General features: G+C 39.2%; 1 protein-coding gene across 1 annotated transcript in view; it reads left to right on the top strand.

Annotated features, from left to right (window-relative positions):
* The window catches only part of FBN1 (fibrillin 1), a 233,592-nt gene that overhangs the window by 164,239 nt on the left and 56,902 nt on the right, over positions 1-12,451 (top strand). Inside the window, exons 32-35 of the mRNA XM_023255387.2 lie at positions 7,987-8,109; positions 8,253-8,375; positions 9,758-9,883; positions 11,895-12,017. Of these exons, the coding sequence (XP_023111155.1) occupies positions 7,987-8,109; positions 8,253-8,375; positions 9,758-9,883; positions 11,895-12,017 (495 nt within the window). The remainder of the gene's footprint in view (positions 1-7,986; positions 8,110-8,252; positions 8,376-9,757; positions 9,884-11,894; positions 12,018-12,451) is intronic.

Genomic DNA, 12,451 nt, shown 5'->3' on the forward strand with positions numbered 1-12,451 from the left:
GGCAATGTGGTAAATGTCCTTTTCTTAATTATATCAACATTTTCTTAAGAAAGTTTGCAAAGATATTTATTAACATTCCAAACTGTCCAATAATGCTAAGTTTCAAATTTATAGATATACAAGATAATGCCAATAATATTACTATTGGTTCAAAAATGACAGGTTCTAGCCAAATTATAAAAAGAAGCATGAAGCTAGAATGCCTTCATGCTCACTATATTACTACTCTTCATACGAAGCATGACTATGGGTCCATTCTAATAAATGGCACAGTGTTTAAAATCTCAACGACTGGCCTCTGGGGTACAGATGATGTTTAGCTCAGTGTGTCTGTGGTTCATGCTTTATTGTTAGCTTTCAGGATAAATATAGGACTTGAGATAAGGAGTGGTGGTCTGGCACTAATGAGGGGAAGGAAGGTAAGATAGTTCCATATTGCATTTTACCTAATAGAGGCCAATACCATTGTTGGTTCAGTTGAACTCCCTGAAATTCAGCCCAAAGAACTGAGAGGCTAGGAGAAAGTTAATCTAATGGGACAGTCTGCATTCCCTGTAAGAAAAGGATCTGTAGAATTTCATGCTCCAAATTCCAGCTAAGATATGCATGTACAGAGGCTGATTATTTCAGGCCTGTCACCGTGATGAAAGCTAAAATTTTCATGCACTGTTAATATCAATTCAGGTAAATGAGATATAATGTATATAATGCCCTTGGCACAGTGCTTGGCATACAGTAGCTGCTGAATAAATAGTGGCTATTGTTGTCATTGTAAAATGAGACGTACAGACACAGTGTCTAGAAGCCATTTTAATTAAAGACATAACATGTCTTTAATAACAGTAGTTCAACAAAGTTCTGTACTACTATTTACTGATACATGCTTGAGACCAGTTTAGAGAAGGGAAATCTTACTCTGTATATTAAAAGTCTTGTTTTTCATAACTGAGTCTGCACTGTTGTAATGAGAGCCACATACCCCATGTTAGATGAGAGGACACCAGTGACACCAGTTTGACATTAAGAACAGCAGTCTTGGGGCACCTGGGTGGCTCAGTCGGTTGGGCGTCCGACTTCGGCTCAGGTCATGATCTCACAGTCTGTGAGTTCGAGCCCCGCGTCAGGCTCTGTGCTGATACCTCAGAGCCCGGAGCTGGCTTCAGTTTCTGTGTCTCCCTGTCTCTCTGCCCCTCCCCTGCTCATGCTCTGTCTCTGTCTCAAAAATAAATAAAACATTAAAAAAAAATTAAAAAAAAAAAAAAAAAAGAACAGCAGTCTTGTAGTAAAATGACATGACCAGAAACCTAGATTTGAAGTTCAAGAAATACTCCATTCTTTTCTAAGGGCCAGCATCACCCTACTTTTAAATTGTAGCCCCAAAGGACTTCTCAATTTCATAAAACCCAGCCAGCACCGTACAGAGAAGACGAGTTTCACAGCCACTTCCGTATCATAGCCTCATGGCACATGATAGCCTCATGTAAAGTAGTACGACTCTGGATTTACTGGCTAGCTCTTCCGCTGGTGTGTGGGCCTGAACAGCTCAAGGTGCTCTGTAGTTACACAAGCGTTCCTCTTGCATCAGCACCCTTGCAGCGAGGTACAGAAAGAGAGGGTGCATCGGGAAGGGAAGAAAAAGAGGTCCTCTGTAAATACTGTTATTCAACTAATGGTATCACATTTGATTGGAAATGACTTGCACAAACCGGAATTGGCAGCAAGTTTGCTGTACTTAAACACTAGTCTTAAAAAAACTGAGCCAAAATGTATTTTTAATCCCATGTAACTAGGGCTCTATTAGCCTGCTTTTAGTTTAAAATTAGTGTCACTCCCAACTTAGAATACCATCAGGTTACCTTGGTGACAGTCATGTTAAAGACAAGTGTTTATAATGTCCCAGGCAACTAATGTAAATAGAGATATGTATCTTGCCTAATGGGATAAGCAAGACACAGCACAACTAACAGTGAAGAACAAACCTGGGACAAGGTTTTTGATAATAAGTGTAAATGTAATTTTGTACATATATAATATGTATACATACATACAATGTGTATGCTAATAAGCGTATGTATATGTATATGTATGTGTATGTATATATGTATGTATATATATATATGTATGTGTATATATATATATGTATATATATATGTATATATAAATGAGTACCCTGTAAAGGAATTGTAAAAATATGTATGCTATTTCATAGGGAAGAACTTTGTTTCATGAGAACTGAAAAAAAAAACGTCCTCTGGGTTCCATTACAGCTTTGTCTAAATATTTCAGCTCCCTTGTCGTTACTGATTGTTTCCATTTTAACAAATAAACATGTTTTTTCTCCCAATCACTTTAGCAGTGTTCAGAATCCACCCACTGACTTACATTCCCAGCCCACACAGATGTTAAGGGTTTCTTTTTTCTCCTTAAGCTTTGTTCAAATCATGGGTATCACTGAGGGGAATGTTCTATTTAATGGAGGGAGAATGTACATTTGCTTAAAATCTAGAACATGCTCTTCTGTCCCTAGCTTAAGGGGGCTGGATTATAGTGTTTGTGGCCCACATGCCAGGCTTCTTCTGTTCATTCCATATAATTGTAATTAGACAATAAATTGGAAGAAGAGCTAAGTTGCTGCTAAGTGCCAGCCCTAGTGGGTCCCTGCTTTCAAAAATGAACTTCTGAGAACCTACCTCCCATCCTGTGTTCACTCAGTCAGTGAACAAGCATACCATTAAGATCAGAAGAATTGTTTTCAGTTAAAATAGCAGCGTATCTGGGTAATTCCATTTCTCAAACACTCTGCTTCTTTTCACATGAGAAATGTTACTCATGGGTCTTAGTCCATGACAGAGAATCATATTCTTCAAAACCATCAGGACTCGGTGAGAATTTGTGCCCATTTCCTCCCAGCTCTTCTTATCACTGCTAATTGTCCTCTACTGGCTGTCAGCCTGTGAAAACTCTGTGGGTGTTCAGTTAAATAGTCTTGGCTCAAATTTGGATCCAAATAGAGAAATCCAAGTAGCCTTCATGTTTGGCCTCTCCATTTATTCCAATGTCCTCTTCCCCAATGCCCAGCCAAGGAGATCTCACAGTGTGCCAGCTCCACTGTGAGTGATGGCCAGAAGGCAAGAGGGCAGGTGTGTGTGTGGGTGATACAGTGTCTCCTTGTAAGACTGTCAGAGGAGGCTGGAGTAGAGGAGAGCACAAAGCCCTTACTTGAATGTCAGTGGAACACACCCAGAACCTGTGCATGGGGTCTGCTTAGACCACACCCTTGCCTATCAAGACAGCCATGCAAGTAGAACCTTTGAGTCTTTGTGAGGGAACTTTGGTGGGGTTAAGGACATTGCAGTGTCAGCCCTAAATTTGCATTTCCTTGCTTTTCTTGGCTTGTGCTTATTCTTAATCTTAAAAAAGGAATTTTCTGTCTGGAGCAAACTTGTGGGGGAAAGAGAACATTTGTACAGAAAGAGACGTTCTTGGCAAGCATGTGCTATGTTTCCTTACCATTACTGAAGAGTAGATGTTTGAATACAGCATTTTGTTTGTTTGTTTTCCTTATGGGTCAGTTTCTTCTTCTGTTTGCTTTTATAATGAGGTATAGTCTTAGGCACAAGTCTGCCATGGGAATAATTAATAAATAATAGCTGACAATAGTACATGTGCACATACATACACATGCAAAGACATTTTACTCAAGGATGCCTTTACACTTTATGACCAACTTTTTTTCTTTTTGTTTATTTATTTACTTTGAGAGAGAGCGCAAGAGCATGCATGTGTGAGTGGGGGAGGGGGAAGGTGAGTGTAGAGAGAGGGAGAGAGAGAGAGAGAGAGAGAGAGAGAGAGAGAGAGAGAGAGAGAATCCCAAGTAGGCTCCTTGCTGTCAGCACAGAGCCCGACCCAGGGCTTGAACTCACAAACCGTGAGATCATAACCTGAGCCAAAGTCAAGAGTCAGATGCTTAACTGACTGAACCAGCGCCCCTGACCAACTCTTTCTAATTCACTTGTTACTTGTTAAGAGTAAGTCGTTGAGATAATGACTTAAACAAATATTCACAAAATGAAGAATTGAATATTGGCTCCTGAGTTATCATTTCTCCTAGTATCCTAAAGCCTATGATACATGGCTTCTTACAAATAGAATTTCTTTTCACCTTGAAAACATTGCAGTAAAACTGCATGCATTTTCTCGAATTAGAAATTTACAGTAGCATATGGGTGGCTCAGTTGGTTAAGCATCTGACTCTTGATTTCAGCTCAGGTCATGATCTCATGGTTTCGTGGGATTGTGAGCCCCATGTCAGGCTCTGCACTAACAGCACGGAGCCTGCTCGGGATTCTGTATCTCCTTCTGTCTCTACCCCTCCCCTGCTTGCATTCTCTATCTCTCAAAAATAAATAAACATTTAAAGGTAAAAGAAATTTTTATTAGCATATTATTAATGATTTAAAAAGGGTGGGAGACTCCTTTTAAAAGAAATGGTAACTTTCTGAATTGCAAGATTAAATAGAGAAAGCAAAAAATCCATATGAAAACCTTTGGTAATTAGAAAGTTGGAATTTGGTAATTAGAAAAAGATTAGAGAATTACTAGATTTACAAGCTATGATCATCTCTGAAAATTATACTAAGTAGAAAATATTTGTGAAAATTTCTGAAAGTCTGTTAATACTCACCAAGATTTTGAAAACTCCATGAAGTGGGACTTAGAATAAAGTCCTTATGTAACCAAATAAATCAGCTCGATTATACTGCTGTGGTCCAGGCAAAAGAGTGCCAAGCAGGAGACAGGGAAAATAAGTTCTACATGGTTCTGGCTATACCATTTACTGACCTTGGGGCCCTTGAAAGTCCCCATGTTCTTGGGGACCAACGGTACCTCCTCTGAGAAACTGAGAATTCGGAAAGTCAAATTCTGAGTTCTTTCTACTTGGAAAATTCCTTAATTTTATAACATTTAGAAGCTTCCATACTTAGGCAATTGAAACTCATTGTTTCTACCTAACTCAAAAGAGATTATGACAAAGAAGGGAAATGAAGACAGGACTCTGCAAAAGGTCATTAACGCTGAGGGAAGTGATTTTTACCTGAGGAAGAAAGAAGTGTTAATGGTCCCATTTGGGAGCCCTTAGGTCAGGCTTACTTTCTTGAATTCTCGTGCAAACCTACTACTATTATCCCTGGGCTGGCCTTCCTCCTCATTTCCTTGGAATGTGCCCTGCTCAATTATTCAGTTGGTTAAAGCTTCCAGTCACAAGTCTAAAGCTCCCTGGTATGTGCCTGCCTTGACCTGCTTTAATAACTCGATAGGTTCATGTGGCTGCCAAGGTTACATTAAAATTCACCCATACAATACATTCTAATTGTCAGAACTTTCTTCCAGGCATGTTTTCATTTTATGATCATTAGTGATATCACAAAATATTTTTGTAGGAAAAATGTCACTATTTTATTTTGTGTTTGCTCTAGAAGTTATGAAGAAGCCAAAGATCTCAGGATCATTTCAGGGCTTCAGAGGGAACATTTGGCAAACAGCATGTTTCCAAACACTTTCAAATCATTTAATTGGGCTTCTTAAGTAAACAAAGGGTAAACACAAGTTGCTTGCCCAGTTTCTTTTTCATGCCCCTTTTCAAATGATCACTGAAAATTCTTGTAACATTTCACATGCCAAAACTATCCCTCTTGACCTAAGTTAGATGTTGGTTTCCATATAGAGTCATAGTATCCCTACTTAGGAATTCTTATTCTTAGTTAACGAAAAAGTTGTTATAAGGTTAAGTACCTGTCCTTCATAATGGATTTAGTTTGGGGAGTAAGGATACTGGTACCAATTTCAATTCTGATCACCAATAGGGTGTCTTAAAATTCAACTCAGTTCTGACAATATCTACCTGGAAATAGTGAAAGATGCCACAGTTTAAGGGCTCAGTTACACAAGACTGTCCTCATTTCACATGCCAATCACATGTCCAGCTTGTTACCTATGCTTTTGAACTACTGGCTATTAGTCCTACAAATTAAAGGCTCCCAACACCCCTCTATCCCATCACAGAACTCCGCTTACTTGCTAGATCACCAGTATATTATAAAAGAATATAACTCAGGAACAGCCAGAGAGAAGGGATGCATAGAGCTAGGTAGGGGGCAGAGGTGTGGAACTTCGAGGCCCTCTCTGAGCAAGCCATTCTCCTTGAATCTCCACATATTCACCAATCCAGAAGCTTTTGGGATTTTATTGGAGGCTTCATTACATAGGCATCTGAACCCATCTTTTTGGGTTTTATTGGAGGCTTTGTTACATAGGCATGATTGATCAAATCATTGGTCATTGGTCATTGATTCAACCCCAGCCTCTCTCTACCATGGGGGTCAGGGATGAAACTGGAAGTTCTAACCCTCTAATCACATGGTTGATTCTCCTGGCAACAAACTCCATGCTTAGGTGAAGTCCAAAATTTACCTCATAAATGTAACAAAATACACCTTTGTGCCCTCATCACTAGGTAATTCCAAGAGTTTTAGGAACTCTGTGCCAGAAACAGGGATAAAGACCAAGGTTTATTTCTTATAAATCACAATATCACAGAAAAATAACATTTCACTTTACATTTTATAGCACTTTCATATTATAGAATCCGTCTTGGCTAAATTTGGAAATGGAATTTTGGAGAATAGAGAACTTTCAAGAATTTGGAGTCTTTTAGTCATGTTAAAAAAAGAAATGCAACTGAATAAAATTTAAAGGTCTTATTGGCTTTATTCCACAATTTACTCATTCAGCAGCATCCCATCTAGCAAATACAAAGGAGCCCCAAAGAGCTGTACAAAATGGAAGACTTTTTTTTGGGTGTAAAGGGAGATAGAAACAAGGAAGGAGCAGATGGTTTCAGGCAAGGTCACCTTTCTATGGGGACAGAAAGAGTTCTATCAGGTAGATTACCTCATTAGTGCTAACCAGGTAACTCCAGGTTGACTGGTTAAAGGTTTCATTCCTGGGAGAGGCTGCAATTAAGTTAGTTATTAAGCCACGGTTTGCTGATATGGGGCTTAGCACAAGTGACTCCATTTTAATCCTGTTGTCTCTTTTTAACAGTAATATGACCTTAATCTGGTACTCCTTTTACAGAAAAATCTGCATTGGATTGATTTGAATTTTACATGAAATATACAAGAAGGCTTGGGTCTCCAACCTGCTAGAACTCTAAGAAGCGAGAGGAAAGATGGTTCACTCACTGCCTTAAGGAAAATTCTCTGCTAATGCTTGAATTAGCAATACCTGAAGTAAAACTTTTATAGAAATAAAGCATAATTAAATAATACAGTAATTCCATTTGAGAATAAAATATATTTAATACATAGTATTTGAGTGAAAAAGTTTTCTAGTATGCCAACAACATTGTATTCCTTTGTACAAGATATGAAAACAATGTGCACCGTTACTTTATAGTTGATTTAATAAAAATATCGGGAATAGAAACATGTGACCATGAGTGTTGATACCATAGAATGTTAGGCAAACCACTTTTTAAAGTCTTCAACTTGAAAGAGGTTCATTTTGTTTTGCGATGACTGGACACATTAAAATAATGGAAGATACTTAGAATTAATAATAACAAGTAGCATCATATTGTTCTTTCTTTATAAATTGGAATTTAAAGCTGTCCAATATATGCAGTTATATATGTGGATGCTAAACCAATCTATATAATACTGTGGAAAGTGTGAAAGTGAGTCAACTGTTGAAGTTGAAAGTGCTAAACCAATCTATATAATGCTGTGGAAAGTGTGAAACCAATCTATGCTAAACCAATGATGCTAAACCAATCTATATAATACTGTGGAAAGTGTGAAAGTGAGTCAACTGTGTGAAAGTGACTCACTTGTTGAAGTTGCTAGTTGCCATTGCTGAGTTATTTAAAAGACCAAGAAGGCATTTGTGCTACTTTTTTTTTTAAACCACTGGTTATTTTTCCAGACATCAACGAATGTGAAATTGGAGCACACAACTGCGACAGACATGCTGTATGTACCAACACGGCAGGAAGCTTCAAATGTAGCTGCAGCCCCGGGTGGATCGGAGATGGCATTAAGTGCACTGGTGGGTTGGAAAACAGCAGCAATTGCTTCTCATGAGCTGCCTGGACTATAAACATGAAAATATTTATTCTGTAAAAAATTTGTATACTATTGACTTTAAAGGTCACGCTTTCTGTTCGTAACGATGTGACTTTTTTCCATAAGATCTGGATGAATGCTCCAATGGAACCCACATGTGCAGCCAACATGCAGACTGCAAGAATACCATGGGCTCTTACCGCTGCCTTTGTAAAGAAGGATACACGGGCGATGGCTTCACTTGTACAGGTAGGCTTGTGTGGGGAACAACTGCGGCAATGGAAATCAGAGAAGCCAGGTGTTTCACAGCTTTCAGACCATCAGGTTTTCTCCTGAAGTTTGGGTCAGTTATAGACAACTTCTGATAGAAAAGATTAGTTATGTGAAACTACATGCCTGTGGAATGGAAATTTGGAGCCAAGTCCATTAGAGAGACTTTAGAAGCTACTAAAAATACATACATATATACAGTTATATAGTTGATGGGTATCATTGTATGCAATGATGTCATTACTTTTTTTAAAAAAGTACGCTTCTTTTTATAATACTTAGCCTTTATATTTTTGTGCCTATTTCTCACTGTGGGCTTCATTCCTATACCAAACCTGAGTGAGCTTGCTGTACGAAGCTATGTATGAAGGGATGCAGATGTTCTAGATCTCAATAAGATACTGAGATCCATTTCATATGACTTGAAAGCATTAATATATCCTGAACATTCTGCTCACAGGACATCACTTAAACATAAAAGAAACTAAGGCCCAGTCAGTGATTTACCTGGAATTTTTCCAACTCATTGAAAATTTTTAGCATATTTGAAATTGTTTATGTCTTGATTCAGTGAAATTTTGTCATCATAAACCTTCCATTACTTCTTAGAAAATATTCAGTTTCCCGTATCAGACATACATGGTCCATGTGCTTGATATTTTTTTTTTAATTTTTTTTTCAACGTTTATTTATTTTTGGGACAGAGAGACAGAGCATGAACGGGGGAGGGGCAGAGAGAGAGAGAGACACAGAATCGGAAACAGGCTCCAGGCTCTGAGCCATCAGCCCAGAGCCCGACGCGGGGCTTGAACTCCCGGACCACGAGATCGTGACCTGGCTGAAGTCGGACGCTTAACCGACTGCGCCACCCAGGCGCCCCAGATGTGCTTGATATTTAATGCCTGTGGTTATTAGCAAAACTGAGTCAAAATTAAGCAGACAGGAACGTTTGGCTTCCTTTGTAGTTGCTGTTCCAGGTGTTTTGCTGCCCATCTGAGCTGAGTCTGAAACCTAAGAAATAGGCACAAATCATGGCATGTTATTTCCTGTCATGGATGTGTCCTCATGTGGGTGACCCTGCTTGAAAAAGCCTTAATTTGAATGATTCATTTGACTTATTATTCATTTTACATCACTAGGGACAATTTAGCATTCAGGATTCTGAATCTGAACCCCATATTCATGGACTATTCAATACTAACATTCAAAGGAGAAAAAAGAATGAGTTTCAATGTATCACATAGAAATTTGATGAAACACTGCAATACTCAGGAAGTTGATAATGATAAAAAATGTCAGATGTGAGGAACTAGGATCCTCCTGACTAAGGAAGAGTAACTTGTGTTTCTTTCTGGCTGTAGATCTTGATGAGTGCTCTGAGAATCTGAATCTGTGTGGCAATGGCCAGTGCCTAAATGCCCCAGGAGGATACCGCTGTGAATGTGACATGGGCTTTGTGCCCAGTGCTGATGGGAAAGCCTGTGAAGGTAACTGATGGGGAAGCTGCTGGGGCCCTTGTAAAGCCTGACAAGATGAGGTTATTTAAACATTCCTGATTTTTTTTTTTAACTGAGGTGTGTTTTGGCTTCACATCTAAGCTGGTCAATTCAGTTTGTGGAGGTATTAGGTCTCCAGCTGGATGATTTCTCTTTGTACAGAGAAAATCTCAACTTTCTGACCAAAAACTGCACAGCCAACCATGGCCAGATGGTCTACACGAGTACACCCATTGGCCATAGGAGAGAGACACTAACAAGGTGTGGTTAACTCAGTGCGACTTGTTTATCCCCATTGCTGGGGGAAAGAGCTCAAAGTGCCCTGATAATGTCCTCTTGAAGGATTCTCTTTAAATATGTTTTTAATCTCTGCTATGGTTTGGTTTCTCGAAATAAAAGCTTTAAAATAATAGAGCAGATAATCTCCTCCATATGTAGAATAATGTACTGGGTTTGTCTCACATGGTCTCTAAATATCTAATACATGTGAATATGGAACAATCCTTTGCAAATCCATTCAGTAAGGGATAATGTTATATGTCATGCTGTCTCCCAGTGCAAGTCTCTGTCTTTCTGAGAAGTGTTGGTCAGACAAGAAGAATCCTGGGAGCCTGTTGGCTAAGGCTAGCACCCACTAGGAAACACAAGGTTCTTCTCTTTCCCCACACTTGTCAAATCTAAGTGCATTATCCCTCACTGACACGAATTAGTGTCTACCATGAACTAAAAAGATTTCAGTAGAAATAAACAAATGATAACCATTGACAGTAGAAGTTTAAACAAGACCCTGATTAATGTCATAACTAATAATTGTTGCTTGGTAATTGGACATTAACTCAAAATCAGTCTTTAGCTATGGCGTGTATACTAATTCCCTCATACAGTTCTATGTAAATACTTTTCTTTGTTATGGAACCATTAGGTGTTCTTTATACAGTTTATATTAAATATGCAGAGTTTGATATAAAATTCTTCTGAAGCAAGAAACCAGATTATGCTCTTGACCATGTGCCTAATACGTTGTTTACTTTTGTTACTCTGAACATCCAAGGAAAACAGGTACTGTGCCACTTCTGGTAACCTAAATAGGCACAAAGTTCTGCTTCTTTTCATGCTATAAGGGAAGGTTGTGTTTGTTTGTTTGTTCTTAATATAAATCATTGCCTGCAGAGTGGTTATAGCTATTTAAAGCCAGTCTCAAGGCTGATAATGTGCCTGTGTGTCAATTGCACACGCAGAACATTAATGTGAGGCGGGGACCAAGGCCTGGAAGAAGTGTCTGCAGTTTTGGATCTCCATCAACAATAGCAAGCACACAACATAGCACTAGGGATACAGAAGATTATAAAACTGATTACAAAAGTTACCACAAAGCCTTTGTGGTCTGTAAAATTTTATAACCCATGATAAAAAAACAATGACTGTATAGATAAGAACAACAAAAGAATTTGGTCTAAGGTAGCCTTTTTGACTTTTACTTCACAAAAATGACATGGATCTATGTGAAAGACCAGAAATTATATACATGTAATGCTTAGCCTACTGCTTGGTATGTAATGGAGGCTGAAAAAAGTGAGCTCTCATGTAAGAGGCTTCACTACACTTGGCAAATCATCTAACAGGCTTTAGGAGAAGCATGTGGATTGATGTTAGGTGGTCTTCATTTTCTTTTTTTTATTTATTTATTTATTTATTTATTTTGAGAGAAAGAAAGAGAGCACAAGCAGGTGAGGGGTCAGAGAGGGGGAGAGACAGAATCCCAGGCAGGCTCTACACCATCAGTGCAGAGCCCAATGCGGGGATTGAACTCACAAACCTTAGATCATGACCCGAGCTGAGACCAAGAGTTAGATGCTTAGCCACCCAGACACCCCAGCAGTCTTCATTTTCTTGATAACATGAGGTGCCTAATGACACTGGGCAGTTCCTTTAGCAAAATAATAATAATAATAATAATAATAATAATAATAATAATTTCTCCCCCTTTGTATCCCTCCCCAAGATATCGACGAGTGCTCCCTTCCGAACATCTGTGTTTTTGGAACTTGCCACAACCTTCCCGGCCTGTTCCGCTGTGAGTGCGAGATAGGCTACGAACTGGACAGAAGTGGCGGGAACTGCACAGGTAAGACGTCCATTCCCAGCGAAATCTGCTCCCAGGTGTCCTGAGGACCTGGCTCTTGGGGTATCACTGGGACCTCACAAGAATATTCACAGAGTCACAGAATTAATTTCCTGGAACGGGGTACATGTAAGGATGCAGAGGAAAGAGTGGCAGACGATTGAAGGAACAGAGTTTATAGCCTCACAGTCAAGTTCATGGCTATAGAAGAAAATTCTAGGGGTGCTCTGGCTGAAAGGTCTCCCAGCCATTCCTTTTCTCCTTAGGCACATTTTCGGAAAGGTTCCTTTTGAAGGCCGTGCACTGGGATCATGAGTGTTCTCCTGGCACTTCTCCATTGTAACACCCACTCCTTCCCATCGTGGCCTGTCGGTGGTCACCAGAGAATGTGATGCGGAGAGCGCAGCCACCAATTTCTAGTGTGCAGATCATTTTCT

The sequence above is a fragment of the Felis catus genome, chromosome B3 (genome assembly GCF_018350175.1).
Source record: "Felis catus isolate Fca126 chromosome B3, F.catus_Fca126_mat1.0, whole genome shotgun sequence".
NCBI lineage: Eukaryota > Metazoa > Chordata > Mammalia > Carnivora > Felidae > Felis > Felis catus.